Source organism: Cornus florida, unplaced genomic scaffold (genome assembly GCF_030987335.1).
Source record: "Cornus florida cultivar Cherokee Brave unplaced genomic scaffold, ASM3098733v1 CherokeeBrave_3.0.0_Hap2_Chr09, whole genome shotgun sequence".
NCBI lineage: Eukaryota > Viridiplantae > Streptophyta > Magnoliopsida > Cornales > Cornaceae > Cornus > Cornus florida.
Genome location: NW_026775579.1, coordinates 47,701,251 through 47,729,208, shown reverse-complemented (window position 1 = coordinate 47,729,208; position 27,958 = coordinate 47,701,251). Strand labels below are relative to the sequence as shown.

General features: G+C 36.4%; 1 protein-coding gene across 1 annotated transcript; it reads left to right on the top strand.

Annotated features, from left to right (window-relative positions):
- Positions 1-8,734: 8,734 nt before the first annotated feature.
- Positions 8,735-27,347, top strand: LOC132273827 (F-box/LRR-repeat protein At3g26922-like). Its single transcript, XM_059774907.1, has 3 exons — positions 8,735-9,923; positions 26,503-26,675; positions 26,885-27,347. Exons 1-3 carry the CDS (start codon positions 8,958-8,960, stop codon positions 26,898-26,900), a joined length of 1,155 nt encoding a protein of 384 aa, XP_059630890.1. The 5' UTR covers positions 8,735-8,957; the 3' UTR covers positions 26,901-27,347.
- The last annotated feature ends 611 nt before the right edge of the window (positions 27,348-27,958 follow it).

The following is a 27,958-nucleotide window of genomic DNA, read 5'->3' as shown; positions in this document are numbered from 1 at the left end:
TAGTGAATAGTATTAGTATAATTGGGGTTGATCAATCTACAAATAATTAAACTTTCTTATTATCTCTAAAAGAGATATATAAGAAGTACTCTTCAGGAGTTTGGGGATTTGATGGAGTTTTTATCAAAACGAAATGTATGATTTTGTATCACATCCAAGAGAGTATGGGGACTATGTTGTGATGTTCTAGACGTTCTAATTTGCTGAACATCTTCTTGGAAATTCCAGAAGTTGTTACCAAGTCGGAATGAGGATTTAGTACTGGTTTAGGTACTAATTGAAATGACACCGAGTGAGGATAGTAGGCTGAATAAATCTTCATCAGTTAATTCTTAATTAAGAATTTCTTCACGATGGTGTGTCATTAGGAGGAGTTACCGGTGTTGAATATGGAGGAAGAAACCAAGTCTCTTCATTTACATAAATAATATGGAATTTTTTTTTTAGTTCACAATTTGCAACAATTAGCTGTTGCTAGGAAATTAATGACTTATTTGGAGGATAGAGGGATTTCATATTCTTTTGAAGTTAGACAAAGATGTCGGATTGACACTAACTTGTCTTAAAGAAGCAGGGTGTGTCAAAGACAAGATGGTGAAACCAAACACCTATATAAAGAAGAGGTGCACGATATGTATGGAAAGGTTGTGGTTAACTGAATTTTGTTGTGTTGACTTTCTTTATCGGTAAGTCTATCACGAATCAGTGATGCATGGGTTCAGTTGCAGAGTTCGCTTTTGAAGATGCTCCAATTTAAACAATGGGTACAGTCGTTGAAGAGAAAAATTCTCCTTTTTGGCTATCCGCTGAGGTGTTGTAAAAAATTCTGCTCGCCATTGAGGTGTTGTAAAAAATTCTGCTCGCCATTGAGGTGTTGTTGAAAGACAATTTTGACTTGCCGCGAAGGCGTCACTGAAGAATCTAGTTCATCGCCATGGTGTTGCTGCAACAAAATTTTGACTCACCATCAAGGTGTCGTTGAAAGAAAAAAATTCTGCTCACCGCCAAGGTGTTGCTGAAAAAATAAAATAAAATAATTCTGCTCACCATTGAGGGGTTGCTGAAAGAGAAATCTAGTTTTCCAATGAGGCACTGCGTCAAGGAAAATTCATTGTTATCTAATCTATGGCTAATGAAAGCTAATAGACTGTATCTACATCGGTCGTTGCTCTCTGAATTGATTCGGGGTTGCTGAGGACACTATCTATGCTGGTCGCATGACCTCTCGGAGTCTGGTCTCGCTCTATTAATGGCTGCTGGATGATCCATGGCTGATGAAGACGCTCTGGCGGCGGGTGTTGACAACGTTGTCTGAGCTAGTGATAAAACCTCTCTCCATCTGCATCTGTCGTTGCTCTCTGGATTGATTCATGACTGCTGACGACACTATCTATACTGGTCGCATGACCTTTCGGAGTCTGGTCTCGCTCTATCAAAGGCTGCTGGATGATCGATGGCTGATGAAGACGCTCTGGCGGCGGGTGTTGACAACGTTGTCTGAGCTTGTGGTAAAACCTCTCTCCATCTACATATGTCGTTGCTCTCTGGGCTGATTTGTGGCTACTGACGACACTGTCTGTGCTAGTGGCATGACATCTCGGAGTTTATTTTTGCTCTATCAATGGTTGTTGGATGATCTATAGCTGATAAAGACGCTCTAGCAACGAGTGTTGATAATGTTGTCTGAGCTGTTGGTAAAGCCTCCCTGGGTCTACATATCTCGCTGCTCTCCGAGTCAATTCGTGGCTGCTGACGACACTGTCTATGCTGGTGGCATGACCTCCCAAAGTTTGGTCTCTCGCTCTAAAATAGTGATAGTATGGGGCTTGAAACTCTTGAAAAACACCATAGTTAACTAGCAACCCCCTAAAAAAAAAAAAAAAAAATCAAAGGAATGGATTGGCATGCATGGAAGATTTTGATTTCAAAGGAACAATGGGTCCTTATGGACTAGATGCGTTCCGAAGGAATAATAAAATGGGTCCTTACGGACAAGATGCGTTCCGAATGAACAATGGAAGTTGCGTTCCGAAGGAACATGGGTCCTTACGGACTAGATGCGTTCCGAAGGAAAAATGGGTCCTTATGGACTAGTTGCATTCCGAAGGAACAATGAGTCCTTACGGACTAGTAAAAAAAGTTTGAAAAAAAAAAGAGAAAAAAAAAAAAAAAGGGAAGGAAAAAGGAAAGAGAAGAAGAAAAAAAAAGGCGGAAAAAAAAAGAGAGAAAAAAAAAGTGCGTGGAAAAAAAAAAAAAAAAAAGGAAGGAAAAAAAGAAGGAATAAAAAAAAGGGAAAGAATAAAAAAGGGGAAGAAAAAAAAGTGCGTGAAAAAAAAGGGCATGGAAAAAAAAGGAAGAAAAAAAAGAGAGAGAGAAAAAAAAGGAAAGAGAAGACAAAAAAAAAAGCGGAAAAAAAAGAGAGAAAAAAAAAAAAAGGAAAGAAAAAAAAGGGAAGAAAAAAAAAGTGCGTGGAAAAAAAAAAGAAAAAAAAGGGAAGGAAAAAGGAAAGAGAAGAAAAAAAAAAAAAAAAAAAAAAGGGGAAAAAAAGAGAGAAAAAAAGGAAAGTAAACAGAAAGGAAGAAAAAAAAAGTGCGTGGAAAAAAAAAAAAAAGAAAGGAAAAATAAAATAAAAAAAAAGAGGAAGAAAAAAAATTTGGGAAAAAAAAAAAAAAGTAACGCGAAAAAAGAAAAAAAAAAAAAAAAAAAAAAGAGTTTGTTAATCCTTTATTATTGTTTGGCGCGCACAGTGATTATGCATTATACATGGTTATATTGTATATGGATTTGATAGTTCTCATGTGAATAAAATGAATGGGAAAAAGACGAAACAGCAAAATTTCCTTGAAGATCATAAAGAAGTTGATTTTGTTAACATTGTAATGCTACAGGTCAAACCCACGAGTAGCAGCAGAATAAGAGAGAAGCAAGTATGTTGGATGCAATCTTTACTCAAATCCCATTATTCTTTATAGACGCATTCAATGGTTACTTGGCAGCAAAAGGATATATACATGACAATTGTTTACTTAGTTTTATTTATTCAAGTAAACAAGTATCATGTGCATGTCATGTATGTCCAAATAAATTTACATGCCAAATTACAAGCAGAAGAAAAAAATCGCAAAGTTTGTCATGACTGCACAAGATAAACTTTCCGATATACACAACAGAAGAAGAGATTAACAAAAAAAAAAAAAAAAAAAAAAAGCATTACATATTAATTATTTACTTGGGCTGAGATTGCGATCTAACTTCAGAGATGGCTTTAACTTCACAAATTTTCAATAATATTGAAATTAATGTTAAACACTATGACATGGGTGGTATATATAGGCAACCAAATATCTCCTATTTCAGTTAAAATGGGAAAGTAAAATTTCAATTCAAAGTTGGATAAAAAGCGAAAGAAGAAACCTTCCAATCTTATTTTACAATCCAAAGTTGGATGGAAAGAAAAAGAGGAAATCTTACAATCCAAAGTTGGATAGGAAATTGAAAAAAAAAAGAAAGAAAAAAAAAAAAAAAAAGGAAAATTGGATATTTCAAGTCCCACTTGAAAAGGAGATCAGTCTTGTCAATCTTGGGACTCGAAGTGGAGGCAATTTGTAGACACTAAAATTTTAGTACGCTTCAGTTTTGACAAATGGATCCATTAAATATGGACCTAATGTTTAATTAAGTTATTTAACTGGCCCAAACTTGATCCACTTAAATTATTTAATTACCCTAGCCCAGATGATTAAATGGAAAGATAATTATTACTAATAAAATATATTTGGAATAATTATTTTTAAGGATAATTATCATAATATAACCGGTCCGGCCCAGTTATGACTTTTTCCTTATCAGAAGAGGACACGTGTCATCATCCTATTAATCCAACAAGCCTATAAATAGAGGCCTAGAGGAAGGAGGAAGGTACAAAAATTCAGAGTCCAGAAATCCAGAAGGTCCAGAAATTAAGAGAATCAGAAATCCAGACCAAGCACATCCAAAGTCGTGCCGTTCTTCAACAAATTCTTTCTTAAAACGAAGAACACCAAACATATCAAATCGTGCCATTCTTTATCCAAAATCCACAGTGATTCAAGATCAACCTCGTGCAGCCCTTGAATCCAATCAACCAAAAAGGAGATCGAATCAGAGGAATGTCTTCTTTGTAAAGAATATTATTACAGAGGATTATACTCAAATTTTCCAAATTAATAAATTTTTATTTGCTCCATATTTTGTTTCTATTTGCAAACTTACAAAATTTGTGTGTGCACTTCACTTCTCTCTAAAACGAGTCGATAAATATTGGTGAGTTTAAGATTATTATTTTTTATTTGTTAGCAAATAAAATTTTAAAACCTTCCTGAAAAAAAATAAAAATTAATTAATTAAAAAATTTAAAATTTAAAATAATTAAAATTAAAAAAAATAAAAAAAATAATTAAAAAAATAGTTAAAAAATAATAATTAATGAGTCCACGGGTCATAACGGGTTGACCCTATACATTTTTGACGCGCTCATTTTTAATCCGTTTTGAACGAGTTGAATACGAGTCTTCACCCATGTTTAACCCGCCCATTTTCAACCTAGTCCAAACCCGACCCGACCCGCCCATTTGCCACCCTTACATTAAACCACCAAATTTCTTTCACATAGCATATGAACTTAAGCCTATTTGGCTTCCTAAAAATTCTTCAATTGAGTTTGTTCTGTCACATGCATCATGTCATTTTTTGTATTCTAAAGTTTAAATATATTTTTTTCACTTGTGGTGCAAGGAACATGAGAAGGAATGGTTTCATTGTGTTTTTTAATCAGTTAATTAATTTTAATTTTGTACATTCTAAAAGGAAAAAGATTGTAGCTTCTGATAAAATCTCACTCGAAAATTGATAAGGACAAACATCATTAACTGCATGGGACTAGAGAAAAAGAGAAAACATTTAGACTTCGTTTGGATACACAGGAGAGAAAAGAAAGGAAAGGATTATTAGATAAAAGAAAATAAAAGAAAAGAAAGGAAATGATAGTTATAATTTATATTATGTTTAGATAGATAGGAAAGAAAAGAAAAGAATGGATAATATTGTTATTTGGATAATATAAAGGAGAGAAAAGAAAGGAAATGATAATAATTAAAATTACTATTTTACCCTTTTTGTGGGGTTAGTAGGGCAAATCAGCCAACCCAATGCCTCCATCTCTATTCTTGTTACTCACCCCCTTTCTCTGTTCAACTGCTAACTTGTATGTAATGGGTTTTGTTTTATTTATTTATTTATTTATTTTTCTAAATCAACTAACCAAGGTCTATAATTTATAGGCCCAAGGATGATAGCCACAAGAATATATATATATATATATATATATATATATATATATTTAGGGCGAATCATTTTAGCCTCCCCAATTGCCTCCATCTCTATTCTCGTTTTCAACTTTGAACTTGCCCTCTCTCTCTAGAACTGCAAACTACAAAATCTACAAGAATCAGAAGTTTAAAACCCATATATTGCAGTATGTATCGCCTCCATCTCTCTATTCTCGTTCTCAACTTATATATTTCAAAACCCATATATGTATCACCTCCATCTCTCTATTCTCGTTTTCAACTCTGAACTTGCCCTCTCTCTCTCTCTCCCTAACTGCAAACTATAAAATCTACAAGAATAAGAAGTTCAAAACCCACATATTTCAATATGTATCGCCTCCATCTCTCTATTCTCGTTCTTAACTCATATATTTCAAAACCTATATATGTATCGCCTCCATCTCTCTATTCTCGTTCTCAACTCTGAACTTGCCCTTTCTCTCTCTGCAACTGCAAACTAAAGGCTACTTTTGTCATTGTCTTACTTTCCTTTCAAATCCTTCCAAATCTTGTCAATTTTGGAGGGATACAATATGAAGGATTTGGAGAACTATCCCTCCAAATCCTTCCCAATCATTTCTTTTCTCTCCTATTCTCTTCATCCAAACAGACAAGTCACTATCATTCCCTTTCTTTTCTCTCCAAATCTCTCTGAATCCCTCAATCTAAGCAAAGCCTTAGATGGTTGATTTGGACTTTGGAGAGTAAAAATAAATTGGAAATTTGATAATTACCTTTTGTTTTTTTTTCTTGGGTGATATTGGTAATATTAATTTTGGAAATAAAAATAGGGAGAGAGTGATTTTGAGGTTTTTGGAAAGGAGATGAGTGGATTTGGCGGGTGACCGTTAAATTTAATCTAACACTATAGAAAGTGTGGATACTATTGTTTCTCGTTAAGTAAGAGATTACCACTACAATAAATATTTTTTTAAAACCGTATTTTTTATCTCCTCGGTAGTCCAGTAAAATGTTAACATATTAAAAAAAACAATAGAGATGTCGTTTAGATTATTTAATAATAAAAAAATCAAGATGCACCCGGTTTTCAAATAAGCCTAACGGGTATTTAAGTTAATTTTTATTTCAGTTACCTTTGAGCTAAACGTCGGTTTGGTAAGTCACCTCCTTGAATAGTTGATGAAATTTTTTTTTCTAAAAAATTAAAAAAATAGGTTTAATGCAAAAGACAAATTAAAAAAAGGATTTAATGTAGTTTACCCTATTAAATTTGATCAATGTCTTATTAAATTTGGAATTAATAAATGAGTGATAATACTCTGTCCGATCAAATTGTCACGTACTTACCTATATAGTTGATACATTATTTGGGCACTAAAGATACAAAAATAAATTTGGAAAGAAGCTGAAGAGGTTTTGATTCTTTCTCTCCGACTTATGGTTCATCATTACACTTCTTAATGAACTTTTGAATTTTTTATTTTATTTTATTTTTTTATTTTTTTTAATCAAGTCTTCAAAACTGATACAATATACGGAAGCGAAAATATATATTGAAAAAAAAAAATGTAAAAAATACCTTCAATCTTATTAGAGTTCGTTTTTTTTTTTTTTTTTTTTTTTTTTTTTTTGTTAAAGCAAACATATATATGTTTATTCTTCTTCGATTTTATGAACCAATATAAACTTCTCAATGCTTTATTTTTCCTTCAATTTTGTAAAGTGGAAAAGAGAAAATCGCGAGTAAGAGAGAGAAAGAATTAAGGAAGTAACAAAACAAAATTAGAGCAATAGAGAGGGGTAGTCGAAACTTTTTCAACTTCTTTCAATATTTATTTTTAGTATTTTTAACGCACAAATAAAATATAACTATTTAAATAATTAATAATAGTTACAAATAGAATTCAGAGTAAACCAATTTATTCGCACATAATATCATTGCCCTTAATAAATACATGGGGGAGATTTAATAAAATGGGCCGCCACTTTAGTCTTCCGCATTTGGAGTTGGGGCCGCTTTTTCGCGAGCCCCACTACCATTGAGCTTTACTCTGTCGAGTCCGGCACATTCATAAATGCATGCCAAAAAGTCTTGCATTACAGATACACACACTCCCCTACCGGTTCACTCTGTTGTCTCTACTCACTCTCTCTCCAACTGACGGATTGAACCCACTGCACCAATCGATTCCAAACACAAAAAGCCCTAGAAAATATCGTACAACTAGGTGAGCCCCTGTTTCTGTGCACAATACTAGTAATCATCACTCCTATTAGATAAGTACGTAATTATAAAGAAAATTGTGTAAATTTTTTTAATAATTTCGGTGGGGGCGGTATATATAACAAAATAAGTAAAATAATAAGGTATATTATTGAAAAAAAAAAACATTTAGTGAGAACAATCCTCCCCCACAAACTTGTATGTACATTCGTCCTTGTCTATTAACATGTAAGTAAATGTGTGAAATTTTTTGTTAGCATATTAATCAGTAATTGGTCAAAATTATTAAATCTTATACATTTTCAGCATTATTACTTATTTATCTAATACTGAAACAAACCATTTTTAAAAAATTCTATATGGTAACTATTTTAAGGCAGTCATCATAATTGTGCAATTCATTTTCAAATTTTAATCTTCAATTTAACATTGAGCTAGAGACATTCGTGTGGGAATAGATTTTTTTTTTTTTTTTTTTTACGAAAAAAAAAAAAACAATTTTTCATAGGATAGATTAAAAATGACCCAAGAATTGAAATTGTTAGGTTTTATTATTTTTGTCATAATTTTTAGTCGGGTAAGAGTCAACTCAAAGTGTAATTATTCAACTAAATGAATTGACGTAAGGGTCAACCCGCATTTTAATTCTTCAACTACATATAAATTAACCAAATTGCTCAACAATCAAATTATTTGTGCCTAATATATATATATATATATATATATATTCAGGTTGACCTGCCTATTAGTAAACAACACATTTATGACTACCACAAACGAATTATTAATGAGTTCTTAACCCCTCCAATAATAATCCTATCCAAGCCCGTCCATTTGTCAGCTCTTACAATTAAGTAAAAATGTTAAATTTTAATTTAAAAATACAATAATACATAATACAAACTATAATATATTGTAATAATTTTAAAACATTAACGCAACAACACTGAAGTAAATGTGTTGAATTTTAATTTAAATGTAATATATAAAAATATAAACGTTTAAATTTATAATTTAACTACTAACAATTATGCAGATGTAAAGATTATAAGTTTTTAAATTCACAACATTATCACATAATAATTTTAAGTTGATAATACAGCAATTACGTAAAAAATAAATAAATTCTAATATAAAAAGTATGGAAAATTCTGTTGCTATACGTATACATGTTTTTGAAATTAGTGAATTAGACAAACCAGCTTTCATGGGATTCCACAAGTTGCTCTGACTGAACCAATCTAGAGAGAGAAAGCAAAGCTGTTTGAAATAATTGACGATCTACTGAATCAAATCACACAAACCGGCTTTCATGATCCACGGGTTCCACAGGTTGCTCTCAACCAATCTAGAGAGAGAGAGAGGCAGAGATAGAGAGAGAAAGCAAGGTGTTTGAATCCAAAATCATGATCGGCAAGAAGAAAAGAAAAGTTAGAATCGAGTTGATCGACCGAATCAGTGACTTGCCTGATAGTATCGTCGGTCTCATACTCTCTTTCCTTCCCACCGAAGACGCCATTCGAACCTCTCTCCTCTCGAAGCGATGGAGACTCGCGTGGACTTCTCTCCCTAGTCTCTACTTCCGATTCGACTCGACCAAATCCAAACACATCATCAATGACGATTCCAGTTCCTTCGCATGGTTCGTCCATCGTGCCCTAACTCTCCGCCAGCGATCTCCGATCGACTCATTCCGATTCTCCGCGCACCTCGTCGTCGACGCAACCCTCATCGAGGAGTGTATACGCTACGCGATTCAACACAACGTCAAGGAGCTCAAGCTCCGCGTTCTCAGTAAACCTAGACCGGTTCGGATCGATTCGGGGATGTTGAGCCTGTGTAGGTCATTGACAGTGCTCAAACTCACATGCGGTATTCGCGACATTATAGTTTTGCCTAAAACATTGGGTTTGCCTGTTCTGAGGAGACTGCATATGAAGAATTTTGTGTTTTCTGAGAAAAATTATAATGGGGATTTCTTCTCGAGCTGTCCGAATCTTGAAATTCTGGTTCTGTGCAAGTGTATGATGAGTCCTCCAATTGAATTGAAGGTTCTGAACATACATGTTCCTCAATTGAAGGAGTTGGAGATACTGCATTGGAGATGTCCTTGGGTCCATTTCTATGAACAGAGCATTTCGGTTTCTGCACCGAGGCTCACTAGGTTGAAGTATGAGGGTCTCATTACGCCGCTGTGCTTTAAGCAAGAAATGTCTTGTCTAGACAGAGTTTGTATAGATTTGTGCTGCCCTGGTTCTTGCGTTACCGTCAATGAGCTTGAAAGAAAGCGAAAGACTGCAGAGAAATTGATTGCTATGCTTGGAGAGCTCTCTAGCGTGAGGTCTCTTACGTTATCCTTGAAGACGGTTGAGGTATTTTATTTACGTGCACCTCTTGTCTATGCACTTTCAATATGATCTTATTTGGCTTGCTTTCATGGTTAGGTTATTTTGACTGCTATTGGGAAAGTTAATAAATGTGTCTTGCTATATTAATTTGATTGCTTTGTAGAAGAATCAGTGGGACTATGGCTATAACTGCAAAATTCTATTATTTCATATTGTATTCATGGTAGTTTTTAACTAACATCCTGTAAAGTTTTGCTTTTGAAGATAAAACTATATTTGAGGAGATCAAATGGAAATAAACTTTTTATCTGATACCGCGTTATCGATAGGAGACAATCAAATCTTCTTCACAACAATATTGAAACAAAATAAAAGAATAATACAAGAGAAAGGAGAATTGAAAATCAAACTTTTGGTTGTGGTAAAATAATCTCTTTAACTAGTTATCAAACCCTAGCAATTACAAGGCTTTGTATAGAGTTCTTCCTCCTCAATCTTAGCCACAGATAGACTATAGTACCAAATATAAATTAAAAACCAAAATAGGAAAGTTGCTGAAAATTTGAAATAAATCAAAACTTGCTAGAAATTTTTGGTCCTTTTTTTGGGTGTTCCCAATGTTGTAGGATATTTTCTATAAAGTCCACAGATACATTAGTCTACCTAGGTTGGAAAGAACTCGCCCTCGAGTTTGGCTGCAAATAAAGTGGCTCGTATGAACAAGATTCCATACCATTGAAGACTTGATCTTCATGCTACAAAAACCTTGTTCCAATGTTTTCGGCCATTTTTCTTTCTTTTTTATCAACTTCTCAACGATTCACACCCAATACCACATGTGGCTGAACTTCACTAATAATGTCAAGATCGTAAATTTTAATTTCTTTGATGATTGTAAATTTTAATGCCTTTGATAAGAAATCAACATGAAAGATGTTTCCTTCAGTCTCTTTATTTTCTAAAGCATGCTTTTGAAATCCTTTAGTTCCGGTATAATCAGTTTGAACATCTGTATCAGAGACTTGATTTACAGAATTGTTGTTTGCCACTGTAGTTGCAGTTCAGAATAGTATTTGATAGAGGATTCTTAAAATCAATCCCATATATCACTCCAGTCAATATTCTATCATAGGCTATAATCACTCCTATGATATTCTCATATCAATATTCTATTAAGGAGTAATCCAAGGGTTCTTATAATAATATTCTCCGACACCTTCCCTAAAGTTGGTACACCGAGATTTTAAGTCAAGTGTCCAACTTGAAACTAAACATGAAGTTGTCAGACATGAGTTGATCCGAAGATCCAAGGCGAGACGAGTTGGTCCGAAGATCCAAAACAAGTTGATCCGGAGATCCAAGATGAGTTGATCCGGAGATCCAAGACGATTTGATCCGAAGATCCGAGATGAGTTGATCCGAAGATCCGAGACGAGTAGAGTAGAGTATAGAGTAGGGTATGATGAACCTGCTCCGATTCCATGTTGTAAAGTATAAAACATCTGTGAAGAGAAATTAAACGAGAAAAATACAAAGATATTATATGGTTCAGCCATTAGAGCCTACATCCACGGCACAAAGAGTCCAAAGGGCTACATCACTTTTATTATAATCTCTCAACTCATACACAATACAATGGTGGAGGCTTTTCTATATAGGAGAATAAATTACGAGAATAGAAAAGATAGAAAATAGGAAACAATGAGGATTTTTCTCCACTGATTCCTCTAATAACAACAAATCTTCAATAATAGGAGACTACATCAATTACTCGAGGATTTCCCTCCATAAATATTAAAGTTACACCCTCTCTAACAGTTTAAGCTTTAAGAGTAAATGGGTTGTTAACATGATAGAGTAGATGGGTTGTATACAATGATCACCTCTATTTATAGGTGAAAGAATACAAGTGATAAATATGGAAGGGGTGGGTGGTATTGTTGAGTCTCAACATGATAGGAGAGCAGCTTGTCCAGACAGAGATTGTAGATATTGTTGTTTTGGAGGAAATTTCGTGGCGACATAAATCTTGGGCTTTATGGTTTTAACAGGGAGACTGTAATACAAAAATTTTTCATAGAATTGCTAGTGCCCATAAGAGGGGTAATCATATTGGGCGGATTCAAGTGGACGGAACGATTTTGAGTACGGAGGAGGAGGTGCGTAGAGGGATTGTTTCTTTCTACCAGAGGCTCTACTCTTAGCCTTTACGTTGGAGGCCACGACTCGATGGCCTTCATTTTGACTCTATTTTAGCAGTGGATAGGGATGAGTTAGAGAGCCCCTTTTCAGAAGAGGAGGTTTTGAAGGCTTTGAAGAGCTGTAATGGTGACAAAGCTCCGAGTCCGGATGGTTTCATAATGAGGGTTTTATTGGAAAGCTAGGAGGTGGTCAGACTGGAGGTTATGGACACTTTTCATGAGTTCCATTCTAATGAGAGGTTCGAAAAGTCGCTGAATGCATCTTTCATTGCCCTAATTCCTAAAAGGGTGGTGCTTTTGATGTTAAGGATTTTAGACCCATAAGTTTGCTTAAGTGTATCTATAAGCTTATCGATAACGTCCTTGCGTTGAGATTGAGGGAGGTTCTAGACGGAGTCATTTCTGAATCTCAAAATGAGTTTATTGGTCCGCTCTCATTGGCAGTGAATGTGTGGATTATAGGCTGAGTCACGGTGCTCTTGGAGTTTTGTGTAAGCTTTAGGAGGTGGCTTCTCTTGCGGCGGTTTTAGGGTGTGGGATGAGCTCCTTCCCTATTTCTTATTTGGGCTTGCCGTTGGGTGATTCGTCATGGAGGGTGGGAAGTTGGGGCCCGGTGATAGAGCGTTTTGAGAGAAGGTTGGCTAGGTGGAAAAAATAATATCTTTTGTAGGGTGGAAAAGTTATTTTGGTGAAAAGTACATTGTCCAGTCTTCCAACTTATTATCTTTAGCTTTTGCAGATCCCTTCCTCTATTGTTGGAAGACTCGAGATGCTTCAACGGAACTTCCCCTGGGGCGGCCAGAGGGGGGCGTTTAAGTTTCATCTTGTCCGATGGGAGCAGATTTGTAGGCCTTTTCAGTTGGGCGGTCTTGGGATTAGGAGGTTGGTCCCTTTCAACAGAGCGCTCCTAGGCAAGTGGTTATGGAGATTCAGTAGCGAAAGCCATAGGTTATGGAGGAGGGTTATTTTGTGTTGCTTTGGGGAGGAGAGAGGGGGATGGTCATCTAGGCCGATCAGAACTGCTATTGGTATGGGGGTGTGGAAATTCATTCGGAAGGGATGGGATGGGATGAGTTCTCTAAGCATATTAGATTTAGAGTTCGGGAGGGAAAGGACGTCTGATTTTGGGAGGATACTTGGTGCGAGGATCGCCCATTGTCTTGTTTGTTCCCAAGGTTGTTTAGGATTGCTCTTGATAGATGTTATTTACTCAATAGTGGTAAATTTACTTGGGATGTGCGATTCCAGCTATCCTTTTGAGATTGGGAGTTGGACGACATGACTGGCTTGTTGGACCTTTTGTATAGACAGGAGGTGAATGGTACTTGTTCGGATTCCTTGACTTGGGTGCCTTCTCCGCAGGGGACTTTTCAGGTCCGTTTCTTTTTTCTTTACCTCTCCGAGTTTCACGGTTCCAATTTCCCGTGGAAAATGGTTTGGCATTCGAAGGCTCCACTCAAGGTGGCTTTTTTTTTGTTTGGTATGCAAATTTGGACAATTTGAGAAAGAGAAGACAAATCACAGTCAACTGGTGTTGTCTGTGTAAGAATGATGGAGAGTCTGTGGATCACCTTCTTTGGCATTGCCCCATGGCTCATGATTGCTGGAGTCTTATTTTTGGTTTGTTTGGCGTCCAATGGGTTATGCCCCAGACTTCAAGGGATTTGATTGACGTTTGGAGGGGCCACATCTTGGAGGGCGACCCCCCTCATTGTTTGGTTGAATCTTTGGAAAGAGCGGAATGGAAGATCTTTTGATGGGGAGGAATCCTCCATTCGGGCGTTGAAGTTTTCTATTATTAGTTCTCTTTTTAGTTGGGTGATGGGGATAAATTGTATATCTTTTGATGAAATCGTGGACTTTTAGGTTCTTTGGGTCCATAGGACAACTTTTTTGGTTTCAGTATTTGTATAGCTCTTGGGATGCATTCTCCTTTTGAATGCTTTCTAATACACTTCTACTTATAAAAAAAAAAAAATTTATATATTCTGTCAGAGTAATTCAAGGGTTCCTATAATAATATTCTCCAACAAAACTTTTAGTTGCTGTAAAATATTCATTTCAACTAGTTCTCACTCTTGCAATTACAAGGCATTCTATAGAATTTCTTCCTCCTCAACAAGAGCCATAGATTGGCTATACTACGAAGTATAATTTAAAACCAAAATAGGAAAGTTGCTGAAAATTGGAAATAACTCAAAACTTGCTCGAAATTTATGGTTCTCCTTGCCCTTCGTAATTCTTTCCTTTTTTAGTGTTCCCTTTAATTTCTTAGTCTAGTCTTCCCGGCAGATGGATTCTGCTACTTCTTTCCATTAGTTCTTTATATGGTATGAATTCGAATTAGTCAGTTCATTCAATATGAAAGCAAGTGGATCCTTGTAGCAGCTTTCAAATGACATATAACCTACGGGATAAGCTTAGAGAAATGTTTCATTTGCTGAGATACTGGATGCCTACTGAAAGAGGGGAATTGTACGCAAGAAAAGGGAGTAAGGGACAATCTTCTTGGACTGGCTTCCACCATATGAATACTAAGTCCACAAGTACATCATTTACTTACCCGATTCTGTTCACAACTACAAATAAAAAGGACTCTTTACAGGAGAGCTCTTGGCAATGATAAGAAAAGCACAAAAATAGTAAAATTGTAGAATTTAATAGCATAGGGATTATAAAATTTAATTGGCACAAAAAATTATAAAATTTATTAGTGAGATTAACTTCAAAACCAAATTATTAAAATATTTTTAATGGGTACATAGGGATTGACTGAATAGGATACCAACGTATCCATGGAGGATATGGATTTGGAGTTATAAATGAGATAGGTAAAACACTTCTAGATTTTGCAAATGCACATGATTTAGTTATAGCAAATTAAAAAAGAAAGGAACATTTAGGAGTTGCATAGATAAAGTACAAATTATTGTCTATATAGAAGAAGCTTGTGGACATATGCAAGGATTGTAAGGTAATTCCAGGGGAAAGTCTTAGCAACCAACACCGATTGCTTATATTCGACTTGCTAATTAAAGAAGTTAACTATCAAAAACCAAGAAAAGGTCACCAAAACTAAATGGCTCAAAATTAGAAGCTTGGTGAACAGCTCTAGAATCAAATGGCTCAAAAATTAGTAGAACTAAAATGGAATACATGGAATGTAAAATTAGTATTAGAAAATTATAATATATTAATAAAAATTCAAGACCAAAGCATTACTCAAAGTAATTATTTTCGCTACTTAGGATCAATTGTAGAAAACATAGGGAGATTGATGATGATGTTAGTAGTAGAATAGGAAAAAGGCTGGACAAAGTGGAGGAACGCTAGTGGAGTTCTATGTGATAAATGAATACCAAATAAATTAAAAGGGAAAGTATATAGAACAATGATTAGACCAGCTATGTTATAAAGGGCAGAATGTTGGGCATTGTTCTTAATCAAGAGAGAAACAGAGAGAGCAAAATCGTATTCCCTTTGTATATAAAAACAACTTACCAAACCTAATAAGCCTATGTAGGCTTATATATGTTACAAGGTTTACATAATAACACAAACAACCTATTAACTAAACATAATTACATAACGACCCACTATTATATATATAACTTCTAACACTCCCCCTCAAGCTGGAGAATATATATCAAATAATCCCAGCTTGGAACAGATAGTTCTTAATCGATTATGACCCAATGCTTTGGTAAACATATCAGCTAATTGATCTTCAGACTTCACAAATGGAGTAGAGATGCTCCCACGTAATATTTTTTCTCCAATAAAGTGACAATCAACTTCAATATGTTTGGTCCTCTCATGAAACACATGATTTGATGCAATGTGAACTGCTGCTTGATTATCATAGAACAATGGAGTAGGAGCTTCAACTGTCAACCCAAGTTCTTTTAGAAAATGTTGTATCCATATCAACTCACTAGTGGTATGGGCCATTGCACTATACTCAGCTTCAGCACTAGATCGAGCTACCACCGTTTGCTTTTTACTTCGCCATGTAACTAGATTTCCTCCTACAAATGTACAGTAGCCGGTAGTAGATCTCCTATCTGAAGGAGAACCGGCCCAGTCGGCATCTGTAAAACCTTCCACCCTGAGATGACCATTTGGTTTATATAGTAACCCAAAACCTGGAGCTTGCTTGAGATATCGGAGAATCCGAAGAACAGCAATCCAGTGTGGCATTCTAGGGGCTCCCATGAACTGACTTACAACACTAACAGCATATTAAATATCAGGTCGAGTGATAGTGAGATAAATTAATTTCCCAACAAGGCGACAAAATCTGCCCGGGTCACTAAATAGATCACCCACATCAGCTACAAGTTTTGTATTTGAATCCATAGGAGTATCAACCGGACGACCACCTAACATACCTGTTTCTTCTAATAAGTCCAACACATACTTTCGTTGGGATAAACTTATACCTGTCTTGGATCTAGCTACTTCAATACCCAAGAAATACCTAAGTTTACCCAAGTCTTTGGTGTGGAATCGATATTGCAGAAACAATTTCAACTTAGCAATGCCTTCAGAATCATCACCTGTGATCACAATATCATCAACATACACCACAAGAATTATGAAACCAGCTTTAGTGCGCTGGTGAAATACCGAATGGTCAGTCTGACACCTCTAAAGACCAAACTTTAATGCCGCCTCAGAGAATTTACCAAACCAAGCCTGTGGAGATTGTTTCAAGCCATATAGAGCCTTTTTAAGGCGAAGATACTCCCCCTGAGCAACAAACTCAGGTGGTTGCTCTATATAAACCTCTTCTGCTAAGTCACCATGCAAAAAAGCATTTTTAACGTCTAACTGAAACAGTGGCCCATGCCTATTAGCAGCAAGAGAAATCAAAACACGAATAGAGGAAATCTTAGCAACAGGTGCAAACGTCTCATCATAGTCAATACCATAAGTCTGGGTATAACCTTTGGCAACAAGACGTGCTTTTAAACGCTCAACGGACCCATCCGGAAGATACCTCACAGTATATACCCAGCGACAACCAACAGGTTTGACACCCGGAGGTAATGGAACAAGGGTCCACGGGCCATTTGTATGCAAAGCATCCATTTCATCCTGCATTGCTTTCCTCCAACCCGAATTAGACAAAGCATCCTGCACAGTCTTAGGAACAAATGTAGTAGACAACTGAGAGGAAAAACATGAGAATGATGGTGATAAGGAATTATAAGAAACACAATGAGCAATGGGATGTTTAGTAGCACACGAGCGAGGAGCTTTACGAAGTGCAATCGGCAAGGAATCAGACACAGTGGAATTTATCGGATCCAAAGACTCTGAAGATGATGGAGGAGGCACGACAGCAGATGGCTTTGGTCTTCGTTTGTACATCTATAACGGGGCAGATGAAGGAACCAGAGATTGAGATTGAAGAGAAGGTGAGGGAAGAGGAACTGTAGAAGGAGGCGACTCAAGATTGATATCAAGAAGTGAATCAGTATCTGAAAAATACGGGATGGACTCAGAAAATGTGACATCCGCGCTAATAAAGTACCGTTGAGAAACAGGACTATAGCAGCGATAATCTTTATGAGAGCGAGAGTAGTCAAGAAATACACACTTTGTGGCACGTGGGTCTAGTTTATCAAAACTAGGACCAAGATTGTGGACATAACATACACATCCAAAAACCCTAGGAGGAAGAGAAAACAAGGGAGAACCAGGAAATAAAATAGAATGTGGAGATTTGCCATTTAAGACAGATGACGGCATACGGTTAATAAGATGACAAGCTGTAAGAACAGCATCACCCCAAAACCGTTTAGGCATACGCATATGAAACAAAAGAGCACGAGTTACTTCTAAGAGATGTCGATTCTTACGTTCTGCAACTCCATTTTGTTGTGGAGTATAAACACATGAATTTTGATGAATAATTCTTTTATCACTAAGATATGTATCAAAGGGAGTTGAAGAATATTCCTTAGCATTATCAGAACGTAGAATACGAATTGGACATCCAAATTGAGTTTTGATTTCTTTGCGAAATTTTTGAAAAATTAAAAATAACTTAGAACGATCTTTCATTAGAAACAACCAAGTCAGGCGAGAATAATCATCCACAAATGTCACAAAATAATGAAATTTATTGATTGAAGAATGTTTTATTGGACCCCATACATCTGAATGAACCAAATGAAAAGGACTAGAAACACGATTATTAACCCTAGACTTGAAAGACACGCGATGGTGCTTACTAAGTTGACAAACTTCACATGACAAGAATTTCAAATAACTAAGACTAGGAACTTGACGCTTCAAAACTTGAAGTGACGGGTGACCAAGGCGACAGTGCCACTGGAATGGAGACAGAGAAGACTGAAGAGCCACAGGAGAAGGTTCGAAATCAAAATAATATAAGCCACCGGCTTCATGTCGCGTACCAATCTTCTTCTTCGTCTTGAGATCCTGAAACACACAAGAAGTAGGATCAAATATAACAGAGCACTGGAGAGATTTAGTAAGCTTACTGATAGACATTAAGTTAAAAGGAAACTGCGGAACATGTAAAACAGACGAGAGAGACAATGAATCACTAAGTTGAGTTGTCCCCAAACCTGAAACCTGAATGGATGAACCATTAGCAAGAGTAACACTTTGAGAAGTAGGTACAGAATGAAAATCAGATAGAAGAGAAGAACATCCGGTCATATGATCATATGCTCCAGTGTCTATGATCCAAGGACTGCGAGTGGAAGACAATAGACATGTGTGTGCAGTACCTGATTGGGCTGTGGAAGATGAATTAGATGCTTGCTTATAAGACAAAAACTGAGTATACCCATCCCGTGGAACATGAACTGTATCTGATTCAGCTACATTGTGCGATCCAGAAGCGATATCATTCGGAGAAGAGGAAACTTGATTTGCATAACTAGATGGTTTCCCATGAAAGTCCCAACAAAAGTTCACAGTATGATTAGAAAGATCACAATGAGTACACTTTCTTAATTCCCTGCCACGGCCACGTCCACCACGTGAATCACGACCACCACGGGCGGAGCGCCCCCCACGACCTCCACGGTAAGTATTATGTTCACCCTTTGAAACTACCAATGCTGAACGCTCACCACTTTGTCCAGTATTCAAATTTGAGGTATCACTTGCTAGTGTAGCACGCTGAAGTCGAGAAAACACCTCAGCAAGAGATGGAAGTGTTGGACTGCTCATAATCTGTGCACGAAAAGGCTCATATGCTGATGATAAACCAGTAAGAAAACGGACAACATTAAAGTCCGCACGCTGTTGTTGCATACTGCGAACATTAGCAGTGATGGGCTGATACATATTCAGCTCTTCACAGACTCCCATAACTTTGGAATAATATTCTTCTATACTTTAAGTACCTTGTTCAAGATTGAAGTACTGTTTACATAGCTCATAAACACGGGTGATATTACCTGTCCCAGAATATAACTGCTGCAATCTATTCCATATTTCCTTGGCTGTATCCAAATAAAGTAACGTTGAACTAATTTGGGGTTCAATACTGTTTATCATCATAGAGATGATCTGAGCATCTTCCTTTTCCCATGCATCAAAGGAAGTATCAGTTGCCTTGAGTTTCTCTTTAGTCAAATGAGAACCAAGACCTCTGCCTTTGAGAAAAATGGCAACAGATTTGGCCCACAATATGTAATTCTTCCCATTGAGCTTAACTGAAGTCATGGGAGAATTAAGACTGTTCGTGGGTGAAAGCAAATCTGAGCTTGAACTTGAGGCCATGTTGAATCCAGCAAAATAGAGAAGAAAAAGGAGAGAAAACAAAAATTCTGTATTCTGGCCGAACCTGGAAGCAGGTCTGTAACGGGTCGGATTATGAAACTGGGTTGAATCCTGACACGGGTCGGTTTCTGGTACGGGCCGGGTCCTGAAACGGGTCAAATCCTGGTACGGGTCCTGATATGGGCCGGATCCTGGTGCGGGTCGGATCTTGGAATCGGACCGGATCTGGACTATCCCTGGTTTAGTAAACCGGGATTGGAATAGCACAACCGTGTTGCCAAACACGGGTCTTCTTCTTCACTCTGTCACAAACTCCGGTAAACAATACGGCGGAGGCGACGACAACCCAACCACGAGCAGCGGCCGAATCAACTTCCGGCCGAAAACCAATCTCACCTCTGCAAATTGAGACGAAGAAGCTTCTGCCGGCGACGACGAAGAAGCTAGAGACGACGACCACCAAAGAGGAGCTGCCGGTGACGATGAAGAAGGAAGAAACGGCGAACACACTTCAGATCTGATTACGGTGAACAAGAAATTGCCGACAGAGACATCAAAACCACATTCACGATTTGAATCACGATTGGAATCGTGATTCACCACCAACCCACCTATTAACTCTCACACTTATGATCATTGTGCTTTGATACAATGTTCTTAATCAAGAGAGAAACAGAGAGAGCAAAATCGTATTCCCTTTGTATATAAAAACAACTTACCAAACCTAATAAGCCTATGTAGGCTTATATATGTTACAAGGTTTACATAATAACACAAACAGCCCATTAACTAAACATAATTACATAACGACCCACTATTATATATATAACTTCTAACAGTCATTAAAAAAGAAACATGAACAACGCATCCATGTGGCAGAATGCAGATGTTAAGATGGATTTTATGCAAAATTAGGGAAGACAAGATTAATAATCAAAGGATTAGGGAGAAATTAGGTGTGATGTCTATTAGCGAGAAAATAAGAGGTAGTAGACTTAGGTGGTATGGGCATATTCAATGCCGACCTATAGGTGCACCCATGAGAAGATGAACATTGATTTGTATAAAGGGTAAGAGTCAAAGAGGTCTACCAAAATTAATATGGAATGAAGTGATAAGAAATGATTTTAACAAATTAAATCTAGTAGAAGGTATGACTTACGATAGAAAAGAGTGGAAAAAGAGAATCCATGTGGCCAACCCTGGTTGTGCAGGATAAAGGCAAGGATGATGATGATGATGATGATGAAGGTACAAACCTATTTAACTTTAGCCTACCAGAAGGTTACTTGAATGGCCATATTTAAGTTTTCATAATTAAAAATCCACAACCTATAATCCGTATACATAGCATTCATGAAATTAACTTTTTAGAAACTAGGAACATACATAAAATTGGGAAAAGCATAATTTTCCTAAAATTTCCACAGTTCCACTAGCTTGGTGTTAGGGTGCTAACAGAATTGACCTACTGCTGCTCTTTGAACTACTGGAAATTATTTAATTCGAATAAAATTCCAAGTCTTACCGTTCTGGAAAGTAGATTTTGTAGGTTTTCCAACCGTATACGACTAATAAAATTTTCAATATCGTTGGGCCCCTCAAATTATTTTCTAAAGTTAGGTTATTTAGCTCTTAACTTAACAACAATATGGGCAGTTTGTGTAATTTACTATAAATAGCATACAAGTCCAAATTTAATACTCCGTAAAATTTTACTGGGGTGAGCCCTATTTTTTAACTAATATTTTCAAACTGTCTCACCTCAAGATAATTTTCCGAAAAAGTTTTTTGTTTTTAAAAGTCATTGAATAAGTTTGTCATATAGATTATAATTATAATTCTAAACCCACTATCTTCCACAGATAAATCGAAACAATTTTAACCAAAGCATCACCAAGAATAAACTCAAAAACTATATTTTCCATTCTATGTTTAGCACATAGAAAAGTGATATCATGGTATCCCATGAATTTATTCCTTTTTTTTTTTTTATAGAAAAAACTGACTACCACTAGTACTATAAAGCTGCTATGACTCTCCATCATGCTTTGAGATCTCCTTGTTCGGATAATCTAAAAAGAAAATCATAGTTTCTAGTAGGGTTCATTAAACCAAAATCATAAATTTTTTAAGGAAACTTGATTTTAATTTAAGCCCAGGAAGTACAATAGTAACGTAACTTTCAAAGAAACAATTATTTCCTTATAAATTTATAAATCCAGACTTTAATGTGCAAGATTGAATATCTCATTTAAATTTATTAAATAACAACCAATCCTAAGCATGTGACATGAAAACCGGAAAGAAAGCCTTTTCGTTGGAGGCATCCCTTCTATAAGCCCCCACATGGTTTGTACTTTACGTACTACATGCTTTCGATCATTTGGCTTCCCATTGTAAATGCATTTCTACCATCATGAAATCCATTCCTATCCACATGCAACAAAGCTGGATTTTTCAAAAATCATTCGAATCCAAATGTTTTCCAATAAAAAAATCCACACTTAATTTGTTAAACACTTTTAACATTCTTTCTCCAATAAACAATTTCAAAATATTCTAGATCATCACATGATTTTGAGTTTTCAATGAAAAATCATGTTTTGGATTCAAAACCATATATAATGAAACATAAAATGAGATGAGGAGCACGGAATGATACCTTTGACGCTCCTTTGCTAATTTCTCAAAAATGATTTATTTTTCTTCTTTTTCCTTTTTCCCCTCTTCTCTCTTTTTATCTTCCTTGGGTGTCTCTACCATCCCTTTTAACGTTTTCTTTTTCGATTACACATTCTGTTTTTCCCATACTAATTCCAATCTATGTGTGCAAATTTTTTTTTTTGATAAGTATTCATAAAAGAGTGCACAAATGGGGGACGCGGTCCTGGACAACAGCACGAACAAAAACCTATAGCCTCTATCCATACACAAAAGACAAGAATCTCTATAGATTTACAAGCTACATGGATGCGTTGTCCACTCAAGATTGCCAAACACCTCCCTAAACCATTTGCTTAGATCCTCCTTCAAAAGCTGAAGTTTGTTCACACGCACAAAACTCAGTCCCCACATATTCTCGAATCTAAACGGATTCTTACTCTTCCTCAAGTCCCCACAATCAAGCAACAACGGGATATGATCCGAGAATGGTCTAGTGAGAGCCTCTTGAACTGCATCTGGAGACCTCTCCTCCCAATCCCCCAAGAGCAAACCAATCCAAGTGGGATAAGGTGGAAGTCTCCCTACCCGCCGTATCCTGAAAGTGTCGGATGTGGCTCGAACACGTGTCGGATATGGCTAGACGTATCGTTAAAAGTGAATATTTTGTTTTTTGGTTGGACACGGTTGAGATACAGATTGGACATGGCACGGATATGGTCTGTACACTTCTAGGATATGGTGGGTGGTTTTGTATGTCTGCTGCCACAATACCGCAATCTTCACTTTCATCCCCCTTGGTCAGCACCTTCCAATGGAGAAGAGTTTTCTACAATTTGTCGTGGCCAATTTTATTGATTATTATTTTAAATTTTTTTATATCATAACCGTAGCAGTGTAGCACAACCCCTTGTCACGTCCCCCTTGAGCTCTCCAGGTGTGAACTTCTAAACACATTGATCACGGGAAGCTAAAGAGAGTTGAGGGACTTTTTTTTTTTGCTTTTAGTTCATCCATCCGATGTTGAGACTTGAAACTGGTACTCTAATAAGGATGTGCTAGTCTAAGAAGCGCAAACAGTTCTACGAAGATGTCGGGTCCTTGTCATGCAATTGTCAACACACACTACTGTACACATGTCTGATATTTCATGAATGAAGCCATAATTTTAAAACAACTTTCATTTATTTTGGACGCTTGGCTGGCACAGCCAACACAGGATGCTTCCCAATATTAACATACACATCTAGGAGTAGTTATGCCCAACAATCTTGGAAATGATATGAGAAAATTCATAGTGCCCGACCTTTTTATCTTTAAGAAAAATTGACATTATACACATAGTCACCACAAATGAAGCATGCTATGATAATTTTCAAGTACGACCAAAATACAATTCAAAGGCAAAGAAGGAGATTTGTAGCATGAATAATATATTAATCTGTAAGATGTTTGCAATTGCGTAGCTTCTTTTAAATTTTGCATCTGTTAATATAAAAATTAATCAAAGTTCCATGATAGTCTTATTTAATAGATTTATGTAAAAAAATTATACTTATAGATAGTCATGTTCACACCTTGTCTGAATCCGAGTCCTACATTTTAGATTCGATGTGATGGCGTATTGTTGTCGTATCGTATCCATGTCCGTGTAACTTAGGTGCCAGCCCAAAGGCAGCTAAATGTTTGACCAAGAGGTTTGGAAGCCAGTCCAAATATTTAGTTTAAGGCCATTGATAAAGCAACCCACCTTTTTCTGAAGGTGTTATCTCCCCTTTTATCTAAGCAACCTCTTCAAATTGATTTCGATACATGTGACACTGCTTGGCTCTCTGCCTATCAACGTCTTTCCACATGCACCCACACTTGCTAGAGTTCTCATGCAATACCAAGCGGAGACTAGGCGCCATTGTGGTCCCTGCCAAAGTGACTTTAATGCATTAGTCTTAACCCGAGAAAATTAAGAAGTAACTTGAATGAGAGTGAAAAGGATAGGGTGCAGTGTTTCATACCTCAGTGATGTATGTAATGTCCGAGATCTTTTTATATTACCACCTTAGGCACAAAATGGAACTTATCACTTGGGACGGTTCAAACAATATCAGTAAGCCGAGCTAGCTAGTTTAAGTTTGGTATGAGGTCACTAAACAAAATTTCACAGTGGGTGGGTCCATATCTAGCATGCATGCCTTCTATCACTTTATCTTTGTTAGTTCCGCCTATAATGATTGATGAATCAAAACTTTTCAATTGAACAATTGGTCTTTTTGCTTATCCTCTTATCTTGTAAAAATGGAGCATGTCCCAAGTAATATCGCCATTTTCTTCCTTAAAAAATGATACCCTAGTTGAGCTTCATATTTCAGGTGGAATATTTTGGAATTTAAAGAATCACTCAACACTTCTTTTTCACTTCCATCGAAATGGGGAAAATCTAACTTTGCAAGTAGCAACTAGTAAGTTAGTTGAGCCCACCTCATGTTACCATTAAGTCATCAGCCCCCTTTCAATTGGCAAGTTCTCACCTTGCTTATGGCACTCGCCCAAGACGGTCAAATGAAAATTCGTGGCTGAATAAAAGGGACTACCTAGTTCTGGTCCCGCCATGGCAGGGTCCTGAGGAGGGGGGACTCAAAGCTCATGTTTGAAAACATCTCTTATATATTTTTAAACACCCTCCTGGGTTTCTTTCAACACTGTCTCTTGTCTGGACCAAAGCTCAACTCCTTCAATGGCGAATGCGCCAGTATCCGAACCAAAATACTACGTTCAACTTGGACTGGGTGCCTACTACTCCCTCCAGCTTGACCACTTTTTTTCGCGTGGGCCTATCTTGACTACATCTGAGAGACCAAAGAATATTGGAGAAAGAAAGAGGAATGAGAAAATATTAGAAGGTTGTGTTTAAGAGAACTGGGAAGGGTGATGGATAAAAAATTGGTTTAATCTAAGGGAAACTTCGAGAGATTAAACAAGAATGAAATTCTCACTATTCTTAATTCATACAGAACTACAAATTTTACAGCACTCTTTACAATGGTAAAAAGATACTCATCCCTGTGGAATAACAGCTTGATAACGCTCCTACAAAAGTCGTGACATGTTAATACACTAATAAGAAACTAACTCCTACAAATAGCAACTAACACTCACTCCTATAGAGTAGCCATTTCTGAATAAGTACATGGAGGGTATGGTACAGTGTGTTACCATCCTAAACTTGCTCCACGAAGATAAATCAATTAATAAATCCGCCCTGCTTTGGGGTCGAGGAGGGTCCGAGGCCCCGCTATATATAAATTAAATATTTAACAATTTAATCATAAATTTTGTTAACTTCATGATTACGAATCCAAAATATCATGAAAGAACAAAAATAAATAAATAAATATACACTTAATATATATATATATATATATATATATATATATATATATATATATATATAAATTAAACACGAGGCGGGTTAAGTGTAAAATGTGTTTTGCCTCTCATTCTTAGCCCACTCGTAACACAATTAGATAAGAACCAAACCTTTTCCATTAGAAGCAGAGTAGGGCGGATTTTTACCAGGGTGGGCCAAATTGACATCCCTAATAACAACTTAATAACTTAGCCGCTCAAACTGATTGTCCAATTAAACACCAAAACCTGTATACAACCAATGTCGATATTAATGCTTGTGGCTTTGCATGAAAGTGCATGCAACATGACCAATGGAAGCTCATGACAGATTCCATCACAAATTAGATGGCTATTCTATTCTCTCTCTTCAGTTTGCCATTATAAATTTGAATAGTGACTTTATTGTGTTGATCTATTCTTTATTTGTATTTTTACAATGAAGTGGTTAATGGTCGATGTATAGATTATATAAAGTGGTGAAAAGTTATGAAGTTCGGTGGTAGATGTAGATTTATGGCCGCAAGTGTATGAAGTAATCTTTGTTTTATCTTTCATGTGTCTAGATTCTGTCTTCCATTTATAAACTAGAAGAACGGGAATCCTGTATATTTTGTAATTTGAGGTACTTGGCGATCAAAGCAGAGGATAAACGTACTGAAAAGACAATTCCCATCAATGCTATAACCTACTTACTCCAGAGCTCTGCCAGTAAAAAGCTCAGCGTTGGTTTCCCAAGGTAACGTCAGTTTCAGTTTGTTTTTATTTTTAGTCTTCAAACAAAATGCTAATATATAAAATCAGCTTCCTAGATTTAATGTCACAAACACATGTACATGCGTGTTTCTTGTTTGAAAACACCATAGCATTTTTAATTTTTTTCCTTTATGGTCTTTCGATTTTGTGAAATGTTTTGCAATCTTGTTGTCGGTGTGTTTTATTTGTCAGGCATCATCCCGAGTAAAAGTGGCGAGGAAGGGTGCTATAGGCGGCACGACATTTTGTCACCCAAGGATATCAAATATGATTTTGGGTTGATTAACTCTTTTTGAAGAACGGTGTGGTATAAGAGAAAATAAGTAAAGAAAGGCTGCTTCCTGGGTGTTAGTTTTTGGTACGAAATCATATTTTACCCAACAGTTACCGTGTTAATATCATAGATTGAAATAAGACCTGTATTTCTTGTAAAGCTAATATAGAAAAAATTCTCCTAAAAAAATATACACTTGTGTTTGTATTGGTTTAAATGGAACCTCTGTTTTGCAATGTCGTTGGGAAGGTCAAATTCCTTACATAGGGTTCGTATATAGTAAATTAGAAATCAGGACCATCTGATGATCCCTCTCTGGTTCCTTTTGTTGTCTCCTCTTGTTCTTTTCTTTTCATTATATATAGAGATGATTTCTTCTTAGATGGGTTTAGTTAGTATGTTTCTCTTCAGGTTATTAATTAGTCAGGTCGTTACTATTATTATGCTTTTTTACTCTCTAGGCTGGCTCAAGTATATTAATAAGATAGTTTTTAAGATTACCGTAAAAGTATTTTGTTTTTTTTTTTTTTCTTCAGCATTATATACATTGTGGATCATTATATACTCTTGAGAGTGATTGATTAGAAGTTCTTGAACATCTTCCTTGACAAGCATACTGCTACAACAATGGAGCTCCCTTGGAATATTTTTTTTTTCATTGGCTAGAAAAACACGCATTTCACTTACTTTACCTATTTGAGGATTCAAACCTTCACTATCTACTTTGGGAGGTAGAGAAGATATCACTGGGTCACAAGTACCCCTTAACGAGGTTCCTTGAACTATATGTCTCAAACATCAAACCACTGGGTCACAAGCCCCCTTAACGAGGATCCTTGAACTATATGTCTCAAACATCAAAACTTGATTCAGTACATGAAGCATCACTCGCTCCATCCATGAAAATTGTCTCTGCACATGCAATATGACAGGAAAAACTGTGCACTTCAAACCCACCGCCGGTGACTTTCAGTTGCTCGGTGAAGGCGTCT